Source organism: Stegastes partitus, unplaced genomic scaffold (assembly GCF_000690725.1).
Source record: "Stegastes partitus isolate 25-593 unplaced genomic scaffold, Stegastes_partitus-1.0.2 Scaffold71, whole genome shotgun sequence".
Taxonomy (NCBI): Eukaryota; Metazoa; Chordata; class Actinopteri; family Pomacentridae; genus Stegastes; species Stegastes partitus.
Window position 1 is genome coordinate 294,847 of NW_007577802.1, and position 24,123 is coordinate 318,969.

General features: G+C 40.7%; 2 protein-coding genes across 3 annotated transcripts in view; both read right to left on the reverse strand.

Moving 5' to 3' along the window:
- Window positions 1–1,145: 1,145 nt before the first annotated feature.
- On the reverse strand, window positions 1,146–6,842 carry ctsla (cathepsin La). Its single transcript, XM_008276410.1, has 8 exons — window positions 6,746–6,842; window positions 5,673–5,807; window positions 5,467–5,589; window positions 4,949–5,095; window positions 3,323–3,547; window positions 2,769–2,937; window positions 1,818–1,935; window positions 1,146–1,579 (listed from the first exon to the last, which is right to left on the reverse strand). The coding sequence occupies exons 2-8, from the start codon at window positions 5,793–5,795 to the stop codon at window positions 1,480–1,482; spliced, it is 1,005 nt and encodes a 334-aa protein (XP_008274632.1). The 5' UTR covers window positions 5,796–5,807; window positions 6,746–6,842; the 3' UTR covers window positions 1,146–1,479.
- A 10,895-nt stretch (window positions 6,843–17,737) lies between these two features.
- Window positions 17,738–24,123, reverse strand: part of dapk1 (death-associated protein kinase 1) — a 94,103-nt gene continuing 87,717 nt past the window's right edge. For both annotated transcript variants that reach the window (XM_008276411.1, XM_008276413.1), the window contains exons 21-26: window positions 23,445–23,630; window positions 23,129–23,326; window positions 21,681–21,819; window positions 20,367–20,487; window positions 19,784–19,972; window positions 17,738–19,266 (exon numbers count right to left, since the gene is read on the reverse strand). In XM_008276411.1, coding sequence (XP_008274633.1) covers window positions 17,971–19,266; window positions 19,784–19,972; window positions 20,367–20,487; window positions 21,681–21,819; window positions 23,129–23,326; window positions 23,445–23,630 — 2,129 coding nt within the window. In that variant the 3' untranslated portion in view covers window positions 17,738–17,970. The remainder of the gene's footprint in view (window positions 19,267–19,783; window positions 19,973–20,366; window positions 20,488–21,680; window positions 21,820–23,128; window positions 23,327–23,444; window positions 23,631–24,123) is intronic.

Consider the following 24,123-nt stretch of genomic DNA (forward strand, 5'->3'; position numbering starts at 1 on the left):
AAAAAATAACCAGAAAATCCTCAGAATCTTTAAAATCCAGACTTGACGTTCGATTAAAACACGTGTATTAATTAATCAAACAAGATCAATCAGTACTCTGACTTATATTAAGCAAAAATGCACATCGTATAATGATTTTTTTTTAGATTTTGTACATGTATCATACATTTCTCACATTAATAATTGATGGTAGTTATTATGAACCTGATTATTAGTCAACACCTCGTAGCTTTAGGACTTCAGCTTGAGAACACCAACAAGCCTCTGAATTCCCCTTCAGGGTGTTACATGCACATTTACTGGGCCGTGTGTTGTTTCTCTACAGTAAAGAGGCGACTGTGTCCGTATGAATCAGCACCATTGTTTAAATACCAATAATCCTGTCAGATCTCAGTACCAGACTTCAGAGAGCTCAGCTGTCATGAGACTCTGCTCCACATATCAAACCAGCAAGTACGATTAGCAAGAGCCTATAACTGAGGCTTGTTGATGAGCATAAAGTTAATTTAGTTTGAAAATTGATTTCCATACAGTAAGTTTAACTAGTGTACATTAAGCAAACTTTGCAAATGCTTTGGTCTTAAAGGATCCTAGAAAATCTTGCATTATTAGCTTCATTTCCAGGTAATTATGCAGTTCTTTTAAGTTTAATTTAAACTTTTGTGGAGGTTTGCTTTGACTTTATTATGGTGGCAACAAGGAGTATTTGTGAATATGAATTTAAAGCATGCATGACTGACTGAATGTGGGGATTTTTCATTTATCCATCTGTATCTATACACCGCTTAATCCTCACCAGTCTATCACAGGGCTACACTTAGAGACAGACAACCAAGCACACTCACATTCACACCTACGGACAATTTAGAATCACCAATTAACCTCAGCATGTTTTTGGACTGTGTGGGAGGAAGCCGGAGAACCCGGAAACATGTAAACTCCACACAGAAAGATCCCGGGTGTCCTCACCGGGACGCGTACTGGGGATCTTCTAGCTGCGAGGCAACAATGCCAACCACTGCGCCACCTTGCAGCCCATTTTTCATTTATAATAAACTGAGTTACTGTTAAAACCCAGCGGACACAGAGCTGAAAATAAAGCAGGACACACGCGATAACAACACAAGAGTCCAAATACCAAAAACTAGTGTTTCACAAATTTAATTGATCACAGTAAAAGTACAAAAAAAAATCATTTACAATGACCAAAGCAAGTGTTGACATCTCACTTACTGAGTAGCATACACATATTTACAAAAAAATAAAATGCTAAAGTAAAATTTGTCCAGACACAACAAAGTGGCGTAAAAACCAGCCAAAACAAAAAGGCGACATTTTCCCTAAAAATCAGTGTTCCTCCTTGTTGAAGCATCGCAGAATCTCCTGCCAATGCGTCGCGCTGACTGAAGCCTCGCCTCTCCACTCCAGCCAAACTATTGCAATAAAAACTAACGGGGCTACAAAGTGAAGCTGTGCACTTCAGACCAGAGGGTAGCTGGCCGCCGTTGCGATGCCACAGTGGTTCTTCCTGTCCTTGGCCATGTAGATGTAGCCTTTGTCGCCCCACTTTTCACTCCAGCTGCAAGATGACAAAACAGGCAGGAAGTGAGTTGAGTGGATTTGCTTTAAACAAAAATAATTCTCCATAGATAACTACTGGGAAAGATCAGTAACCTCTATCTTGGCAGGCATATCTCTTATCAGATTCAGATACTGTTACTGCTCGGTTCTGTGGTTTGCCAGCTGGTTTCGGTCCGACACGTTGGTTCTCCAGTTACAGTGAATGTTAAATGAAGCGCCTTTAAGATGTAACTGACCTGTTCTTGACGATCCAGTATTTCTTGCCGTCCACATCTTCTCCCTCGAAGCCGTAGCCCACCACCAGCACACCGTGGTCCAGCTCCTCGCTGCTGCACTCCTTCTCGTAGTAGATTCCTAAAAGGCAGCACAAAAAAACCCCAAAGTCAGCCACAAGCTACACAACCACATAGCATCACCTCAAAGACGATAGGCGTGAACTTTTTAAATTAAACAGCATTTGGAGTCACTTTTCACACAAATTCAAGCCGCTCTTATCTCTAGGTTTGGTCTCCACCGCCCCCCTGGGAGAAACATCTGACTTGTTAGAGTTTTAGGCTACATACAGACTAATAAGTTTTATTTTTCTAACAAGTACATAAATTCGGAATTAATCTGTCCATAATAATGTGGCTTTAAGCTTACATAACTGGACACATACGTTGTTTGCCACGCATGATAAAATGCAAGATTTAAGCTGCTAGCATACACAACAAGGTCGGCACAGACTGGAGTTCCTTCTCTATGCTGAATGAATCACTGGTAGTCAAAGCTGAGGTGATGAGACCAATTTAGAAAGTAAATATGAACGTCTGGAGTTTTCAAATTCAAACAGGTCAGCACGAAAGTCTCCATCTGGGGGTCTTAAAACTCCGGAGTCGTGTGGACAAACTGTTAACGTAGCAGAAGTTAAACATTTTTAATTAATGTGGGTTTAGCTTTGGAGCTTTACGATTCTGCTGCAGTGAAACTAAACAGCAAAAAGTTGTAACAGCGAAACAATGAACTGAAAGTTTCCATTAAACTCAGAAGGAAGCTGCGGATTCAGGTGGTGATTTTCTGGAAGTTCATCACCAATGAGCTTGTTTCATATCATCCGATTGTTTCTCCGTTGTCATGTTTTGAGTTTCTCACATGGTATGTGTTACCCCCTCAATGAAAAAGCATCGTCACAAAACCAGAGCACTGACCTGACTGGTAAAACTGGAAGGACTCGTGTCCGGCGTCGATGGCGACTGAAACAGGTCCCACGGAGGCCACGGCCTTCATCAGAGCTCGCTCTTTACCGCTGGGGATGTCCACGAAGCCGGTGTCGTTGGCAGAGTTGTACTGAGGGTCATAGTGACACGGCTGGTCGTCCTGCAAGACAAGAAGGAGGAGGTGGTGAGCCGGACGTTCAGCTCAGAATCCACAATCTTGTTCTAGAAAAGAGACTCTATGGAGCATCTAGTGTGTTCATCTAATACATTACAGCTGTTTAAATTAAAGCATTGCCTGGAGATGCCACAATTTATGGCTTAAATGGTAAGAAAATGATAAAACTGCTTTAAATATTGAGTATTTTGGATGTTACATGACTTTGTTGTCTAGAATACTTTTGATCAACAATTTCCATTTGAACATTTTAAAATCAGATATTTAGTCAAGAAAACAAGATGACAGATTGATTGGTGATAAAAATTAATTTAAAAAAACTCCTAATCCCAATCAAACCGTTTCATTCCTAGGCAGGTGGGACACGTACCGTTCCCAGGTAGGGGTAGGAGTCCTCAGAGTCCAGACCCTGGTTGTCCTTGATGTACTGGAAGGCCTGGTCCATCAGGCCACCGTTGCAGCCCTCGTTGCCTTCCGGTCGCGAGCAGTCGACCAGGTTCTGCTCGCTCAGGGACACCATCTTGCCGGTCTTCCTGAAGTTTTGACCCTCCATGGCTCCGGTGGTGCTGAAGGCCCAGCAGGAGCCGCACTGACCCTGAACAGAGCCGAGAGGAAGGCCGGGTGAGGACGGCGGCAAAGAAAGAACATCTGCCGGACTAACTGCTGCACCTTTACTGTAACATGAAGTCAGTTTTGAAAATAAAACACTGAGACATCTAATCTACAAGGAAGGTTTAGCGGCTGTAATTTTTTTTCTGTGTGATCTTGAACCACTTGACAGAAAAAATGAATCTGCAAACATTCAAAAAAATTAAATGAACACATAAAATGTCTTTTATGATAAAACCCAAAACATCATCTGTAGTTCCCCGGCATTAAAAATTGTCTTTACCAGTCCACACTTTGGCAATTTGATCAATCAGTAAAGGAAATGAATAAACTGCATCCACACAACAATGTCTTTAAATCAATTGGAGCTGCAGGAAATACTCAGGATTAGAATTTGCTTCTTAAATGCAGATATTTAGAAAAACGGTGACAAAAAGAATTCACTCAAGTGTGTTTGTTTTGCTGGATTTAGTCCTTTTAGCTGTAGAAGTAAAACTGGGATGAGACCTTCAAATAAATTTTACATTCAGTATTACACCAGCTGCTTTCATTGAGCTAAAACCTTTTTGCATAATAGTGTTAAATACTGATTTTACTTCTTCAACACCGTTGCAAACATGGCGCCCTGTGTCTTGTTATTGCAGCAGCTTTCTTCTGTAAACAGACTCATGTTGGACTTTGTGCTTCAGCTGACGTATGTGACGGTGTTTGCTCCACCTCGGCCTCCTTTACAGTGAGCTGGCTGAACTGGTTTCAGCTTACAGGGTGGTAATGTATGTCGCGGGGCGGGGAGAACAAACTGTGCACTCAGATAATAAAAACAACCTCCGAGTGGCCATCTTATCTTCCTGTACAAGCAAAAACATGTACTTCGTTGGACACGCTCCTCGTGTTCTTCAAACAAGCTGTGACGCTGCAAACTACATCATCGTGTTTACCACGTTTCTGCAACAGCTGAGCGTCTCCTGTAATGTAATCTTAAATTAAAGTGTTTACATCATCTGAGCGCCTTCTATTAAAGAGAATAAGCTGCTTCAGGAAGTCGGCATGATTCAGCAAGAACAGCAGGCCACAAACGAACCCTTTATCATTCGTTAATGTTCTTTTTTTGTGGCTATAAATGAGCGAGTTTGTTTTTCTTGTGACAGTGACGCACAGGCGCTAATGCAACTTTTTAAAAAGACAGACAAGAATGCTCTGATTAACAGCTGAAGTTTTGTTTGCGCAAGATTTAAACTGTGTCTCTCCAGCTTCCCACACTGTCACCGCCAAATCTTTCCTACTGAACTACTAAACGGAAATCAAATCAAACCACTCCTTGACAGCTCAACGTGCCATCAGAGAGCCTCGAGGCAAAAGAGCACAAAGGAGAGAAAAGCTCCGTTACCTGGTCCTTAACGGGAGTGACGTAGCCCTTATCCCTCCAGTCCAAAGAACGAGGGGCCTCGAAGAAGTTGGGCTCCATGAACAGGGACCCCTTCCTGTTGGTCTTGTGCTTGTAGCCGTTCATGAGTTGCCTGAACTCCTCGTGAGTCTGTGGGAAGAAGGATAAAAGTGAGAAAATGATTGTGTGAATCGAGCAGCAGCTGGAGTTTTGAATTTGAGGTGCGGTTTTGGTGGAAATCTGGTGGATTCTCAGTCAATCTAAGCTACTATTCCCGCTTTTCTCTACATGGATTTATTTTATCTTTACTTGTTGTTTACGTTTTTTTTGTCTCTTTTCCCCTGAATTAATCTTTTCAAAGATTATCTGTTACTCTCTATTGCTTATCCTGTTCCTTACAGTCACGTTTATACGCCTGTTATCGCCTTCATCTTGTTGGTTTGCTGTGGTTCCTAAACCATTGTAAGAACCATGATAAGCTGTTCCGGATAAGATATGGTTTGTGTGTGTTGAAATCTTACCATGTCCCCAAAGTGGTTCATGCCCAGGCGGTAGGAGTGTGTGCCCATGGAGTGCTCCAGGTTGTGCACCTCGATCTTCTTCAAGTTCTTCTCCCACACCATCCGCCTCCAGCCCTCCTCTCTCTGCAACACAAAGCGGAACGTTCAGACTTTTCCTGCAGGACCACGCCGGCTCGATTTAAAGGAACATAAAAGCAATGCATCACCTCGTGGTACTTTTTACTGTGCCAGCTCTTCCACAGGTCCCAGTGGTCATCCAGCTGTGGGTCCAGACTTGGTGCCGAGAGCACCGAGCTCAGGCACATGGCCAGCACAACTACAGGCAGCATTGTTGTGGTTTCCTAATGAGAAAGGAACAACAAGAAAGCAACACGTGAGGGCTCAAATTTCACAGAGGGAGGGTGGAGAAAATGCAGCAAAAAAAGCTCTTAGCATGATGAATCCAGTGTAGAAGCAAACATCAGGCCTTAAATCCCTCATTGCATGGTTTCCCACAGTAACTCCTGTTGTAGATCTCTTCAGTACACTTTGTTCATTTCAATGATTCACACAGAAATCCGCATTAAAGCTGCAGTGCACATTCCCGACAGTACAGTCACTTCCCGACCACAAGTGGGCCATGAAACACAACACAAGCCCAGAAAATCCTTGTTTTAATTTACTGTTATCTGTATTAAATTCAACAAATACGACGTTGTTGCCTATTTTGAGGCCGTTTTCGTGCTCTTTAAGAAGCGGAAACTTGGCCCGATCCCAACAATGAACCGATCCTTGTTTTTGTTATGTGCACAGTCACGGGATCCGCTGCCTCGGGCACTCGGCCAAGGGAAAAACAGGCCGGCACCGAAACTACGACCAGGAAAACGAAAAGAAAAGCAAAACTTTAGCCGGCAAAGAGGTTTTTCCACCGCATCCACGGCTGCTGGAGCTTCGTCCTGGTTTATTTAAAGCGTCGGTGAGGGAAAACTAACAATGGCTGCTGCTTTAGCAAACACGAAGAGACGACGACCAAGGTAGCCGAATGAAAAAAGGTGGCTGAACATGGCGAATTAGCGCAAAAAATATTTTTTTAAGACTCAAAAAAAAAAACTATTTGAAAAACTTCTAAAAGAAGCATTTTCAAAACGGACCCTGGTGTGGTGTTTACGCTAGGACCGAATGACATTAAAAAAACAATAAAAAACCCCCGCAATTATTCTGTATTTTTGCTTAATACGTTAAATTCAGGTTCCACACTTGATTGTAAGATGCACAAAGCGAGCGAAATGTCCGAACTTACTGTAAACTCTTTGTTGTTCTCGGTGAAGGAGGAGAAACACTGAGCCTCGGCCGAGAAACACAAAGTTTATAAAGGCTTGAATGGCAGCTGGATAACGGCCCACCGGGCGCGCTGATTGGTCAGCGGCTTGTTTATAGCCGTAGGGGCCCCGCCCACCCAGTGACGTCACCACGGAAGCATGTGATTTCTCCCCCCTCCTGTGCAGAGAGGACAGTGTTGACTGGTGTAGATTGAAGTCTTTAAAACCTGTTTTTGTCAACTCTGGGCTCTTTGATTTCACTCGTTTCGTCTGACAGTGAATCACAATGCTCATGATTAAAAGACTGGTGAGAAAAATACACCTTTTTGGGAATCAGATCAGACTTTAGATGTGCAAACTAATGTCCATACAGAAAAAAGAATCAATGAGTAGCAGCATTAATAAATAATGTGTCAGATGTTCTTTGGAACAGGTCTGACCATTTTCTGTAACTGGAAATATGGAGTAATATGGCTTCTGCGGAAAGCTTTTCAACTGTAAACTGAGAAGACAACCGGAGGAACAACGACAAATCATTTTCACAAGTCATGCGGAAGCATTTTTCCTTGTCTCTGGAGCTGCAATGCTGAAAGCAGTACTCAGATCTTGTATGAAGTAAATAAAAAAACAACATCACAATGTAGAAATATTGTTACAAGTGAAACTCTTGCATTTAGATTTTATTTAAGAGTACAAATGTATTGTATGTGTTACTGTTTCTATTGCCAATAAATCTGCAGATTTTATGTTCCATTAACTGATTACTTGTTTAGTTTACAAAATGTCTAAAAACTTAAAAAATGTCAATCAATAAAGACAATTAAGCCCAAAAGGATGAGGTGAAATGTCCTGTTTTGTCCACATGAAAGAAAAAAGAAAATATTCACATTTAAGAAGATGCAAATGAGACTTTTTTCATTTCAAAAATCACCCTAAATGGTTAGTTATCAAAACAGTTGGCGATTAATTTAACAATTGATGACAAATTGATTAATCGTTACAGCTATATTTGAGAAAAATGTATATTATATTGCTGAATTATATTTATTGATGCATTCATGTGTCACATTACAGCTGGTGGTGCTGATTTTAATGACTTTATTTGCAGCTGTTTGTGAATTTCGCCCCGGTATCAACAAAGCTGTGTCTTAATCTAATAATTAAAAATAATTTTTAAAAAAACAACCTGCTGCAATAATACATGATAATTTATTTGTTCATTATATTTTGTATTGCTAATCTGAATATGTGGAGTTGCTAAAGTTTTCAAATAAATGTAGTAAAGTAAAAAGTACATTATGCTCCTGAGTTGTAATGGAGTAGAAAGATAAAGTGAACAAAAGGAAATACAAATATCCCAAAGATGGACTGAAGTGCAGTTACACAACCGTAAAAGTAACAGTGACATTGAAAAAAGGATTTGCAAAATAAGTGAATCTTAACCTAAAGCAAACAAATGAAGGAACCTTCAGAAGTGTAAACGAGTTCATTTAAATCTCAAACTCACTGCTCAGCCAGATTCACAGCAGTCGTGACCTGGTATCCTGTCCGCATGTAAATGTGCTGATTAACTGCAGCTAACGAACTGTTGTTTACTGCAAAGTTACACAACAAAGGAGATACTGCAGGTCAAAGTCAGGCACTTTATGAGCTGCTGGAAAAAGAAACAGCATCTTGTTGACAGATTGGATCTTGTGTAAAACATTTTCTTCCCTCACTGTCAGACTGTTGCCACATTTAACATACAGTAAATAATAAAGATAAGAGGCATAATGTAATCAGTGATGGCGGGAGGCCTTGAATATGCATCGCATCAGGATTTCAAAAGGACCGTTGGCACCAACAGTCTGAGTCAATCAGGATCGATTCTCACGTGATTGATAAGGCTGAGGAACTCTGATCAGGCCCAGTTGTTTATGCATTCAAACCTTTGTTTTTGTTCTTCCTATTGGTGATAATCTGACACCAGTGGGGTAAAATGATGTATATAATCCACATAAGCACAATTTTAACATTTATTTGATCTCAGTTACAGCTTCAGATCTTTACACACAAAATAACAAATAAATACAATTCACTTTTACCGATTTAACAACCTCAAAATACAAAAGCAAGTCTCCTCGACCTGTGACCGCCTTAAAATGCTGCTAACCTGTTAATGCATCAATAATAATCGTAAAGTCATATAAATAAGGTTATACATAGAATAAAATACCACCGTAAAAGAAGTGTTTCTTTTGCATTATGTGTGAATTTAATCTAATATTTTATGTATATTGAGCTAATTATGCGTCTGTAGAATGAACAGAGCGGTGCACAGACTAAAGTCCAGACCTTGACCTCAGTATTTTGAAAGTTTTTACCTCACAGGCCCAAACTGTTTCTATTGCATCAAGCTGAAACCTAATTCCCCTGGTAACAGATAGATCCTTGAAGAACAAACCACACAGGCTTTAACTACATTACTCCTGCATAAAATAATACCTCCAAGACACCGCAGAGTTTGCTCATTCTAAATCTGCAGTGTGTTATTTTTTTTATTATTTAGTTTTGGCGTTAATTGAACAAACAAGATAAAACCTGCTTGTGAGCTTTGGAGACGCTGGTAGGAAGGATTTTGTTACTGTTAAGCAAAGCCAAATGAGTTGTTGCTTCATTTTCAGTCTTCACACTTCGTTTGTCGGCTGTAGTTTCATATTACCTGCACACACAAAATATGATTAATACAACTGCAATAAAAAGGTTAAATATCCACTATTTATGCATTTTAAAAAGCAGAATATCAGCTTTATTTGAGTAATTCTCCTTTTTGCAGCAGGAATCCACCAGTGATATAATGTGACATGATTCGTCAAAACCCATCCGTGTAATGCATCATGTCAAGTCACATGTAGGATGAATGACTGTGCGGTTAAGTTAACATGGCATCATACTCGATGTTTGTTCCAAAAATACACCGTTTCCTTGCATCTGCACTGGCTGCTGAGGAAGCAGAGGGCTGACTGGGTCGTGTTGCTCAAGAAAGGTGACACGTGACGATGATTGACGGAGCAGTTTTCTGTCTGGTCGGTCCCCCCAAAATCCATGTGTGAGAAGGAATCTGAAAACAAGATAAGTGCAGTTGTTGTTCCTTCTGGAGTGAATATTATCTGGAAGACGTATTTACAGAAAAGTTTAGTCAGAAAAATGCACTTAAGTCAGTCAAAAAGCTGCAGACACGTCTCTTAAAGAGTTCAGTATATATTGTATTTTTAATTTAAATTCACCAGCAGCAGCAATTTGAAGCTCATTTTAACCACTAATGCTTTTCAAGTTGGCAGTGCATCCTATTTAATGAGCTGTTTTATGTGTAAAATTCTGATATGCACATTAATGATAGCAGTCAGACAAATATAACGGATTAGACTGAACAATACTTCCTACTGAAATGTGCTTCTGCATAAGTGTTGCAAAGTCAATTTTGCTGCATTTGGTTTTATCAGATCACGGAAATAAAGTTTTGAAATAAATCAAAGCATTGAATTAACAATTTGAACTGAAGAATTTCTACTTTAAAAGATGATGTTAAGTTAGCAGTAAATACCAGAATACAACCTGTACTGTCTTCACTTTTAACTGTTCTTTTTCCAAGCAGACAGTTCATTTCAGCACAATGGCTGGAAAAACAAGAAAGCGACCAACTTGGCTACGATAAAATGTAGTAAAAATAAAAAAACCAGCAATTCTAATGTTAACAAATCAACATGGTGCATCTTGTAGGTTTAATTCCTGTAAAAAAAACAAAGTGTAGCAGTGACAGTTCACCAATTTATGTGCTGTGTTGGGAGCAGTGATGCCTGGAAACTGAGAGAAATAGTTTGACACCACTTTAAAACGATAAACTGTCACTTTTACCCTTCAGTTCAAGTCTCTGAATTTTGGAAAATTCCTTTAAACGACACTTTACAGCAAAATGAAGATGTATTTTTTAATCAAAGTCACTTCCCCTTCACGCTTATCTATACTGGGATGACTATGTGGTTTATCTTCGGCCTGCTTTGGAGGCCTGCTGGTGCGCTCGAAGAACCGCAAACGCTTCATTTATGAAGCGAACATTCCTCAGATTAGACGCCAACACACCGACCAAAGGAGGTTATCAGCTGCTCTGGTTTTCTGGTCCTGACACAAAGATCAACAGACCTGAGCTGATGAACGCGTCTCCAGAACAGGGTCACTATCACTTCTTCCATGTTGTCTTGTTAAAAATAACTGTCTCAGTGAAGCAGTTTGTTCCCAGATCAATCCAGGAGGTATTTGGTTTCCTAATGCAGTGAAGGTACGCAGCCACATAAGCAGTCCAACAAGGCTGTAATTGTCTTTCATTAAGTCAAAGAAAAATGATTAAAAAAAACTCCTTCAAACTTTACTTGAGAAAAAGTACAAAAGTATGACAAGTAAAATGAGTTCTCTAATGATCATAAATGACACTGTTAGATTATTTCTTATTGATGCTGATGAAGGTCAGGGGTGATATGACAGAAATCATCACAACAGACACTAAATCAACGTGGTGGTGTTTTCTTCATCTTACATTCAGTTTGTCAGGCTCTGATACACATTTATGTTTAAATCTTCATGAGACTTGTTAGCTGCAGAGGTGCATAAGTTAATGAATTCAGGTGTTCCTGCTAATGCTAACACTAGCCAAGTGTTATAATTAAGTGCATTATAATTATAGGTTATATATGAAACTGAATGTGAGTAGATTTACTGCTCCTTATAAAAACAGATTTATTATTACACTGAAAATAATTTGATTATATGCTAACATTTATCATTTTGGGATGTGATGATTAGAGTGAAAACAATGCAAAGAATTAAGAATGGCGTCTTGGTGACAGAGAAAACTTTAAATACTGCCAGTATTTACTGTCCTGACATTAGTACTGTACAAAAGCTGCTTCTGGTAAAAGCACTTTCCTTACTGACAAGAATGAAACTCCGCCTGTTTGTCTATAGATTAAGAATCGTTCACGTGACCTGCTTGTCTGACGAGTCTCAACAGACACACACGTGTATTATGTTATGTATGTACGTTTTCCATGTAGTTTTGATCATAATATCAGAGGCTACAGGGATCATTAACAGTCATGTATGTGACTTTTACAGAATTACTTGTAACAACCAAGACATACCATGTGTTAAAACCAGTAAACCCAGTTGACATCATGCACAAAAAGGAAAATATTTTTTCCCTTGTCGCTGCTGTGTGATTAACTCAGACTCGTGTGGTTGAAACAACACGCCTTCTGCTCCAATAATCTTACTCAGGACAAATATTTCTGGGCGACACTCAGCACCATCAGCAGTTGGGGCAAGTAAAGACAAACAGAGGAGCTGGAGGCGGTAGACGATCATGTGAGTGTGTGGGTGGATGATGACGTGCTGCCGCCGAGGCTCCACAAAGAGCCCAGAGAAGTGTAAATAACTCAGGGTGCAATCTGGACGAGAACAAGTCCCCCTAGTCCTGATTGAACAAAACATATCCAGCCTTGGTTAGTTTTCAGTCAGGTTTTCACATAAACAGTCTGTTGTAATCATCCACGTTACCTGTTGCAGGCGCCATTACAGACATTCAACAATGTGTTGCCAAATACTACAAAGTGTGAAAATAAATCTGCATACTAGCAAGAAAGATGATTTTGTAATTTTTCCCCCATTCTCTTTTGGGTAGGTTACTGAAAATCAGCTGTGATGTGATATTGGACCATCTCTTCTTTCTTTTTTTTTTTCTTTTTTTCTCATTTTATTTTTTTAAATAGGAGGCAGGCAAATACAAGATTTTATTTTTTTTCTTCTTCTTGCTGCTCCTTTCCAATCATGGAGGTGTTGATTTGAAAATGTCGAGTGCATTTATGTACAAATTATGTCGTCTACCTTCATGAAAGGAACAAATAAATAAATAATAAATAATAATAGTAACTGAAAACTTGATAATTTTGATAAACCATAACACACTCACAAACATTAAATAAGAGGAATAATGTAAAAAAAAGTTGGTCAGTTTCTTAGTCGATTAGTTACCAGCTTAAGGTAATTTACCAAAAACACACTAACAAATAATACAGTGACTTTATTAGATTTTGTTTTTGCTCTAAAATAAGGTTTAATTAATGTAAGAACCAGAACCTACTACATCATGCTAGTAACTCAGTGTTTTTTAAATTTAGTCCAATGTGAATTTAGTGACATTTCATGACTTAAATGATCATTTCCCTCAACATTTTATTGTCAGATCACCTCTGTTGCACTACAGCTGCACTGCTTATTGAATTTGCAGCAGTAATCATATTAAAGAACACTTACAGTCGCTTTTAAACTGTGTATTTAACTGATTGTAACAAGCTTTCACCTGTAAATACTATGAATTAGGTGCTGTTGTAGCAAGGCGGCTGTGTACTTTGTATATATCACAGTTATGCCAATCCTACTGCTTTATTATTCATTCCGAACATCAGCTACATGCTCCTTCTGTCGGTGCTAAATGACAATAAAGGAGAATCTAAACTAGCTCGGCTTTTACTGTAGAGCTGCTTTCAGAGCTCATGTTTCAAAAAAATCAACGCCACGTTTACCGAAATATCGCTTTGATAACAAAAGCAGGATGTGGTTCATCGTTTCCTCTCCTCTGCCACTTTCTCATCCACCTTCATGATTTATAAAACGCTTACCTCCACAAGTTCACTCACTAATTTGCAAAGGAAAAGTGTGAGAGGTAAGTTGCTTTGGGTAGTAAATGTATGATTTTTAAATCATTTTGGATTTTTTTCCAATCTCCAGGTTGGGACGTAACACCAGTAGGGCTGATTGATGTGCAAAAAAAGTCCTATTGGGATATTTTTTTGACAGATTTCGCCACATTAGTTCCAATTTTAGTAGGATTTGGTCATTTTTGCCTTTTCCCCCCATTGAAACAAATCTAAAAATAATGGATTTTTTTCGTTGCAACATCAGGAACCTTTAAAATACCAAAGCGTACGCCTTCAATCAGACAGACAACGGCGTTAAGTAAAGAATTTATTATAAAATGTATTACACTATAAAGTGTCAGAAGTACTAAGAACATGGCATTCCAAGACATGCTAAAAGAATGTAACATAAATAGCGACAAAAAGACTTGTGCAATGCGGCGATTAGACCGGAGTCTCTGAGGGGGAAGTCTCTCCTCGTCCAGCAGAAACATCTTTTACCTTCAGATCCACCTGTTTGGGTCTCGGTCTGAACCGTCCGGAGGGGAAAAAAGACACCCGAATGGAGACAAAGTTGATAATATTATTCTCAGCTTTTACAAAATAATGTGCCTGAAACAAGAGAAACAGACATGATATTCACCTCCCTTTCTGAAACATCACTTCTCAGCTTGTAATCTGTACAAGGCAATAATAATAATAATAATAATATGAGAGGAATGAACGAGTGCGTTTTAGGCACACAACATTGGCAATGATAATACACAACGTCAACAAAAGCTTCAAGAAAAACAAAATAAATTTGGGGACATTTCACTTCATCGTGTTTTTGTACACATGTTGAACTCTCACCTCTTGTTTTTATCTGTCACCATATTCTTAGGAAAACATGACATACATTCATTTTGCCTCAACATGTCTGGGCAAAAAAAAAAAAAAAGGAAAGCTGCAGAAAGGTGAGAATGAATTTTGTGGAAATAGGCCTCGAGTATTTACATCACAGCTGCAAGTTCGCTGTGTTGATTGGCAAGTTCAGGCTGAGACAAAAATAGTGAGAGAAGTACAGTATTTGAAAAGTTTAGCTGCGAACAGATGGTAACACTGGAGGAAGTGAAGCAGACACCAAATACTGCACTCTGGCACAAAGCTCATCTTCTGAAAAAGGCCGAAACTTCTTCTTTATTTAGGAATCAAACTCTTCCCAACATCAACACACATATATGTACTGAAAAATGTTTTCCAAGTGAGGGCACAAACATTAGAAAATACCAGCTGACACAAAAGTGAAAATGCTTTTTTCTGGGACATTTCTGTCATCAGCAGCCTTTGGCCTTTTTTTTTTTTTTCTTTTTTAATTTTTAGGTTTCTTCTTTTCAGCTAACAATACTAACTTGACGCCATCTCTTCCCTGCTTTTTCGCTGACCGCGCCGAGCTGCAGCTTCAGGTTATAAAAAGACAAAGTGAAAGGAGATGTGAAGCCACGCGTGGCCGGCCAACACTGACAGCGATACTGAGAGGAGCTCAAATTTAGCTTGAGGTGGCGTCGATGCCACTGTGCAAAGAATCTGACACTGTGGACGGTAACTGGATTGTTGTCGCCCCTGCGTTGGTTTGCTAATGCAGCAAAACCTGTTGAGGAAGCATTGAAGATGCGCAGTGTCAGGAGTGTTTACTGTAACAAGCTGCTGATTGTGAGAGGTTTCAGCTCAGTAGAAAAGGTTAGAAATGATCCCAATTACAAAAGTCACCTCTCGAGATGTTTTTTTTTATTTTTTAGCATTTTGGTGGCACTTTTTTTGTTCAAAGAAAATCCATTTGAGTTGGACCCTGGAGCTCAGCAGGATCAGCACCAAACTGCACCCTGTCTGCCATGATGGTTTTTAACATCAGTGCTCTAAAGCTTCGCAGCTCTGCAGATATGCAGTGAGGACTCTTCAATAAGACACTATAGAAAAAAAACTCTCCCTCTTCTGTAAAAATGGCTACAGTTCCCTTTGTGTGAATGGAAAATGACGAAGTGAAAACATTTAGAGAGACACTCTAGTTTACAGGTCCCACAGTTTCCTCAGAACATTCATGCCAGAACATCTAGAGAGTGTTCAATTGATTAACATAACAGAAAGATGGACGAAGCCTCCGTGACGTCACCCACAGGTTTCCTGACGCTCCAGCCGTCATCCTATTGGTGGTAACTTGCTCCTTCTAACTCCCAGCTCATCTAGAGAGTGAATCTAATTAATCATCGAGACTAAAACGGTTTCATGCACCAGGCTGTAAACATGTTTATATCTGCTGTAAATTTGGCATTTTAACATTAAGGTCAATGGGGATTGGCTCACGTAGCCAGTCCTTGGAGAATGGTCAGAACTCACCTATCATCCTTCTACTAAAGGGGACAAAAATGCTCAGGCTTGTTTGTATATGTGTAAGCCGATCTACATCATGCTGGGGAGTGTTAAGCCCAGGACGCAGCGCTGGTGTCCCTGCCAAATAGGAGAACTTGTTTTGGTGGCAAACACAGTCATCAATATGGATAATTCACCTGCCTTATTGAGAGGAACAAATCTTTAACAAAACTTTGTATTGTTAGCGCTGAGGTTGTTTTCCACAGCTAAGGTAATAAAAGTGAAACAGGAAGAGAAAGCAAAGAATGGCAGCTTGTACCAGCTGTCAACATCTGCTGAGTCAGACTAATGGTGATTTACTCACTTTTAGTTGTATTTCAAATTCATTAAGTCCAAACAACTGTGAGAACACAACGTACAGTTTCTTTCAGTTAATAAGTCAAATATTAACCTTCGCTTTTGGTTTCCATTTTCTCTGTGGTTGTAGTAAATGTTAAGTTGAGGCTGAATTTAGGATTGAATCAGGATTGAGTCCAAACAGACTTGAGAACTATTAAAACAGGCCTCATTATTACTCTTAAACTGTTATACCGCTGATCATAGTGAGAGGTTAAAGTAACGTACTATTACTCAGTAGCGCACTGATTTGCAAAAGTCTGAGATGTGACGTTGACAGAAGACAATCCAATTTCACTCGCCTACAAAACTGTTTCAAATGAAACATTCTTTCACAATAAGCTAACTAGAGAGATCTTTTGAAGACATTTGTCCAATAGACTGCACACCCAAATTGGAGATGCTTGTTTGACATATTGCAAAGACACGCTGTAGAAATTACAGCATTGCCTGAGCTTGTAAATTAGAATTTAGCACCTTTAAGGGAAAATAAACTGAAACTTGTAAGACTGATGGGTGAGAAAAGTCTGAGATAAACTTTTAGGCCTGACTCGAGACAGAAACTGTGCTGGATTAGTTTGACGTTGCAGTTTGTTCATGTTAAACTTCAAAGAAAACTTTGAGGAACTTCTGGGACCCGTAAAGAAAGAATTAGCCTAACATTAATGCAGAAAATATCTTAGCTGTTGTGTTATTTGGATAGATAGATGGATGGATGAAGGAATATTTATTCAAGATTAGCTTTAAAAACCCACAAGTACACCCGTTCAACATGAATTTTTCCCTTTGACCTGCAGCTCCTGCAGAGCTCATCGACTCACCACTGAGTCTAATAAGAAACACTCTGTTTTCTCATAAACATACAGCTCTGTTTGCTTGTTTTTTGGAGAGAGAAATTCAGTTTTAAAAATCTTACAACATGAACCGAGCGTTCATTTTTTTACCCTTTTCCTGTGTAAACTGTAAAATGGCCTTTTCCTTTCTCTTGACAGATGCCTGCTTATAGACTTGTTTTAAAATTTATTTTACTATTAGTGTGAACAAGGCACAGGTCTTCAAATGTTTGGAACAAACTCCTATTTTTTATTATAACTAGACTGTTTGTGCTCTTTAGGGAGGTAGAAGGCCACGAAGGCACACTGAAAAAAATGCTGTTAATTTATTAAACGCTAAGCTGAGCAGCCCAATGTCACGTCAGTAGATCAGAAGCGAGGACGGAGATGAAGTTAAATGGAACTGACAGATGGAGCGGGTAAAGATGGCCGCCTCCTACATGTACAGTGTTAAACACACACAGTCCTCAGGGTTGGACATGAGGATGCAGGTCCAAACGGGAGGCTGCCGTCTTTTCAGCCACGTCCATCCCTTCGTGTGCAGATTATATAAATTTAGCTTTTCCTAACTTTTTGAGTGTTAGCTGTAAGAGGAGCGAGTGTGCAGTAGAGTCGGAGGGATATTAATAAGCAGCACGACGAGATTTAAGAACAGAATAAAAACACAGGGTTCCTCTTTGGAGCTCAGGACGTTCAGTTCTTTCACAACATTCATAGTGGAAGGAAAGGTCGGCTGTACAGGTGTGGAGAGCACAAACACAACATCTGGTTCATACGCCAACGTGATGGAGCGATTAAAGAGCGAGCAGCTGGACTCTGTAACGATTGCACTTCTTTCACACATAAGTCTGTGTCCAGTTTTAAGGGGAAACATGTGACGTTTGGCGAGCGCAGAGGGCCTCCTCAGCGGGATATGACGGAGCTGATGGAGTTGTACGACGTGCCACCGTTGCAGGTGGGTGGGTATCCGTTGGCGGCTCCACCCAGCGCCTCCATGTTGACCCTAAACACGGGAGATGCTTTGAGGAGGAAGTCTGCTGCGTCTCGGCGGCCGAGCTCCCTCAGCTTGGCCATCAGCACGCCCACCGTGCTGGCCGGTCGCCCGCTCCACTCCTGCAGCAGCGCCGCTGTCGGGCTAGGCTGCAGCACGGCCTGCTGGGAGTCCGGGTCCGAGTCCAGCTCAGGGGTGCCGTTTGGAGTCCCGTTGCTGTGTTTGGCCACCAGGTCTGTGAGGCCCAGGTTCATGGCCAGCAGGCACCAGTCTTTCCCCAGAGCGTCGGGAGGGTCCAGCATGCGGCAGAGCTTCCTGCGGGCCAACAGAGGGACGTCTGATATGTGGACGTCCGTTCCCAGAATCGCCTGCTGGTAAACCTCAGCGCAGCCGAAGGACAGGATGCTGCTGAAGCTCTCCCGGTAGCCGCCCATGGTGTTGGTGAGCGAGGTTTCCCGCTGGACTTGAGCCCGGAAAAAATCTTTGGGTTGGTAGACCATGATGGGGGCGTGGTGTTCCCGCAGCTGCTGAGGGCTCAGGTAGTATTTGGCGGTGAGCTGTCCGGGCAGCGTGGAGGCCAGCAGGTTCTCTGTTATACTACAGACAGTGTCCAACAGGGTGTAGCACTTGGCCCGCTCCGAGTCGTGTCCGCGGACCTGGATCTCTACGCCCTGGCCGTGGTTGACCAGCAGGATCATGGCCTCCACTCCTGCCTGGCTCACTTTGGCTCCGTTGGTCCACAGGTGAATATCTCCATCGATATCCTCACTGCCCTCCTCCTCAGGCTTCTGCTGGTGGCTCCAGCGACACAGATTCACCTGCAGCTTGTGAAAGAGGCCACAGGGGAAGGCGGTGAGGTGCTCCGCGGGGACGAGCCGGACTCCTCCGTAGATCAGCGACTCCTCCTCCTCCTCCTCAGTCCAGGAGCGGTGGAGGCCGTTCGTCTTGATGAGGGCGGGAACGTCCACCATGGAGGGGTTGGTGACGTCGCGGGCGCAGACGTCCATGGCGTCCAGGATCTGTAGCAGCTCATCCACGTCGCTTTCGGGGGCCAGAGCTTGAACCTCCTCCAGCCTGTAGCGCCCCCTGTAGTGGTGAATGGCTTTGGGCGTCTCCACAGAGAGCAGCTTGCCGAGGATGTTGCTGCAGAGCCAGCGAGGCTCCAGCAGAACGACATCCTGAACCGTCTCACTCTGCATGATGTTGATCTGAGGAAGGAAGGAGGAAACAAGGGAAGGAAAGAATTAGAAATATGAAGAACAAGTGTTCAGACACAGAGGGACCAACAGATGTGCATTAAAGAACAAATGTGAGAAGAAGAACTGAGAATTTGAACCGAAATTAATCAAACATTAATAAAGACAGATAATTATTCAAATATAAAAAGACTGTAAATAAACAAACTCCCCCAAAAAGGAAACAGTTAATTTAAGAAAAGACTGCCGGCTAGAGAGACCAATGGGCTTCATTTGTGTAAAAAAAAACTGCAAAGAGATAAAGAAACTTTTGGTTCCTCATTTGACTTCCTGAGCTGAGTCACTCTGGTAAACAGAACAACAGAATGCAATTTGAAGTAATTATTGGCAGATGAGAACATGTTTTGTGTTTTCATGAACCAACAGCGCACCCTGGTGGGAGTCTGACAAACGGACGGTCAGCTGGTAAAGATACAAAGAGAAAAACAGAACTTTCACAAAGCCTTCATGTTTGTGAACCAGCGCTCACCTCTCCCATGCTGTGGAGCTGCAGGGCCAGAGATCGGAGGTGATCCTGGCTGACCAGCGGGTTGATGTGCTCCTGGACGTCGCTGACAAACTGCTGCCATGATGTGAGCTGGTTGGGTCCGCTCATCTTCCTCCAGGCCGGCAGGGTGGCCAGCAGACGCTCCGACAGCAGCGTCATCGGACTACACCTCTGCAACGTCAAGAAATGAGTCACTGTAAAAATTCTGTGTTATCCCCATAAAAATAACAGACTGGAAACTTTATCAGGGCGAAAGATGTTGTAGTATGTGGCACTAGTTCAAAATATATACTTAAGCTATCCTTTGAAGCCATGAAACAAATATAAATGTGATTATTTACATATTTTTAGGTCCATGACTAAATAGAACTGAGCGCGGAATGGGAATGTTCATTTATATATTCAAGATTATTGAGAAAACCGTCTAATTTTCAACCAAGTAAACGGTGTTTTCATCTGAGCATCGTCTTTTTTTTGTTTTTTATTTGTTAGCTGTCATTGTGTGCATATGCTGTTCAAATAAAAGTCAGTGTTTCCAAGCAGTTAAACAGAATTCGGAGCTCACAGAGATGACGCTGCTGCGAAGCTCCTGCAGGTGACTTCTGAGCAGCTTCATGTCTTTAGAGTTTGAGGCTCCGGCGTCCATCACAAACAGCTTGTCGCTGATTTGCAGGTCGTTCCCAAACCTGGAAAAAGAAAACACAACCCATTTAAAATCTTTTTAAAAGGAGGACTGATAGAAATGTATGTTTCATAAAAGGTGAAAAGAAACCCAGGAACTGTTCAGAAATAATGAAGAGCTTCATGCAGATGTTTTGAATTGTCAAACAGATGCAACTACAAATAATACAATCAAAGGATGAGTGTTTTATTTCCCATTAATGTCTTGATTGTGGTTTTATGCTTCATGCTAATTTTGGACTCTGCATGTCCAATTTAGAGTTTTGGGAGAACAAGGAGTTGCACAAGCTTTACCTGCTGTGAGTCACTACATTTTTTTAACCATCTGTCTCTTCAATGTGAGAAGTGAAAAGAAATGTTCCAAAAAAAACCGAAAACAAGAAAACATCTATATTAGGGCTGGGGTTTGATAGATTTTTTATAAATTCTGAATCCAGTATCAGAACAAATGATTAAATCTGTACTCTTCTGAATAGCTTTTATCACTACAGTTGAAGTCACTCACCTCAGAGACCCTGTACGATTCAGTCTTTAGTGGTTTCTACAAAATTTATCAGCTCAAAATTAGGTAGAATAATTCATTTTTATAACCTGCAGCTTTAACCTGAAAATAAGCTGAACAGCAGAGGAAATGAAAAGCTGATTACTGATTGATAGCATATGCTAGAACGTCATCCTGGAAAATTCAAAACAGTGTGCTAAATGAGCTCAAAACAGTGTTTTGATGAATAGAAAGTTGAACATAATGTGCTGCAACCAGTTGATGGTCTCTCTAGAGAGGAGTTGCCACAGTGTTGAACTACAAAACTACAGTTCATTGGAAGTAATAGAGTGATGTTATGTTGTCTTTTTACTCATAAACAGTTGTTGGCAGAGTTCAGTCAGTGACATGAAATGAAATGAAATGAAAAATACTTTATTTATTCCAGAAGGGAAATTCAATTCATGAGAGCACATGAACAAATTGAATAAAGCTTTGTCACAAAATTAACACTAACTAGCCACAGCTGGTCTAATCTGCTGGAGGAAGTTGCTGATAGTCATTCAGCTCATCTTTGTTAATAAGAAATAACCAGGAGAGATGAAAGGTTTGATAAAAGATTAATTATTGCTGAAGCTTAATAGGATCCAAAATGGAAGCAGATATTAGAAATCACCCCTAATCTCCATCTTGTGTGCCTCGTGTTTGAGTCCTGACCTGTTCCTGACTTCTTTGAGCAGCGCTCTCTCCTTGTCGTAGATGAACTCTCCAGAAAAAGCTCTGGGGACGTCGGCCAGGTCAGCATGTGTCGCCACCAGGACGACCATGAGAGGCTGCTGGATCCGACCTCCGAACGCTGGAGAAAGACAAGAAAACACAAAAGTTTAAACATTTACCTTTAAACCTTCACTGACGGTACTTACAATTAAACAATAATATGACAACATGAAACAGATGACTGTCGAGTCCCACCCACTTCACAGCCCCCTCCACATTATTACAACTGCAACATTCAATCGATTGATGAATGAGTTGTAAACTATTAGGTTAATAAACAAGTTATCAGGAAAGTCTAAATTTTCTTATTTTAGTTCCTTAATGTGAATATTTTCTAGTTTCTTGCCTCCTCTTTGACAGTAAACTGAATATTTTTGGCTTCTATAGACCAAAAAATGAATTGATTAATTGAGAAAACATTGACAGACTAATTGAAAACACAAAAGTCATGAATTGCAGCCTTAAATAGTTACAGTCATTTATGTCATGGAGGACAACATTATAGAAGTGAGTTAAGTTTACACACAAATGTACTTTATATCTTCCTGTTATTTCTTCGGATACATGATATAATGATAACAACAATAATATAAATATAACCACACACTCCATTATGCCAACCTATGAATATGGCTCTGTTGCACAACCTTTAAATGTATAGCTGCATATATTACTATTGTGTTATTAATGTACACTGTCCTGTCTGAGCCTATATGTTGTTTGCACTTCATATTGTTGTCTGTTAACATGTCACACTACAGTCCTGTAGACATGAACCTTCAATGTGCACTTTGTGGCTGAGATTCCAATAAAAAGAAACTAGAACTTGAACTACTGGCAGATTCAGCAGCCATCAGAACAAAGCTACATGTTCCTACACACAGGTTTAATAACAAGTTATGGTCTGGTGAAATTCATGTCATTCAGCTTATACAAGTATGTTTTGATTACACAAAGCCCATAAAGATACACTAAAAACCACAGAAACCCTTTCAAACATATTGACAGTCAATTTTTGACATCAACTGATGATGAACGGACTCAACGGTTATCTGTTCTTAACACTTTTTTCCTTTATGGATAACTGATATTATTCCAAATTACTTAAATAATTCCCATAAACAGCTGTTCATGTATGTGAAAGTTTTACAGACACACTGGAGTCATGCAGTTAACATCACAGATGTGTTGCCAGGGAGGGATGTAAACAGCAACCAAGATGGCAGGTGAGAACTCCTTTGTGGAGAGGTGGGACGCTGCCCAACAGCCAACAGCTCCATATTTGGGTTGCACCAAATCATCATCGTCACATATTTTAGGATCACAAAATACACTGATAACTTCTTGCAGTTGCAGTAAGAACAGGACAGAGGCAGGTGTCTCCTCACCGATGTTGTCCTGTGGCAGAGTGAGAGCTTTGAGCAGGTTCAGCCAGTAGGTGATGTGGCTCAGCTGGGTTTCATACGGCTCCTCGAGGCTGAACAGAACCAGGTGAATCGCTGTGACGTCGTTGGCTGCAAAGTAGTCGTAGGAGCAGTAGTAGACAGGATTCCCCGAAAACTCCCACACGCTGAAATCCCCCACACCTGCAGAGAGCGAAACACGTATGGCATCTCAACTTATTTTGAAAATACAAAGTTAACCATGAATGTTCACAGCTCAGAATTCAGTTGTATTGTGTATTATTCGAGTTTAAACTCTCACCGTGGATGTTGGCGTGCTGGATGTCGATGGCCTTCGTGGCCTGTTCGTCGGCCGTGGACAGAGCGTTGTGGACCGGAGAGAAAACCTCCAGGACGCCTTTGGTCAGGCTGGGCTCAAACATCATGCTGCGACTCCTCACGCTTACATTCTCGCAGCCCGGATACAGGTTGGAAATGCTCACTGACACTGAACACAGGAAGAAGAAGCAGATGGAAACTGTTAACCGTGTCCACGGCAGGGTTAGATTTAGTTTCTTTCTGTATTATAACCTTTTAATAAGAAAGAAACTGAATAGGAAAAACATGGGATCTGATGCATCACACATTTCAAACTCATTCAGTGAGTCTTTTTGTTGTGTGTGTGAATAAATGTAATCATTTAAAGTTTATTTTAATAGGTTTTTGTATCTGTTGTGTCAGTGGATAGATTTTGTGTCTCACTGCCTGAATGATCTTTTGGAGGTTTCCGCTGCTCACAATATTTTCCATCTGTGACACACAATAGCTGTTGGTTTCTATTAAAAAAACAGGTTTTCTACAAACCAAAAGACGGTTGTGCTTCATTTTCAATCAATTCTCCACTGATCTATTGAAATTAAACATTTGGGTTGCACCAGCAAAAAGTAATTTAATCTAAGATTAGTTCTAGACACAGTTTAGAAAATGAGTGAATGCAGATT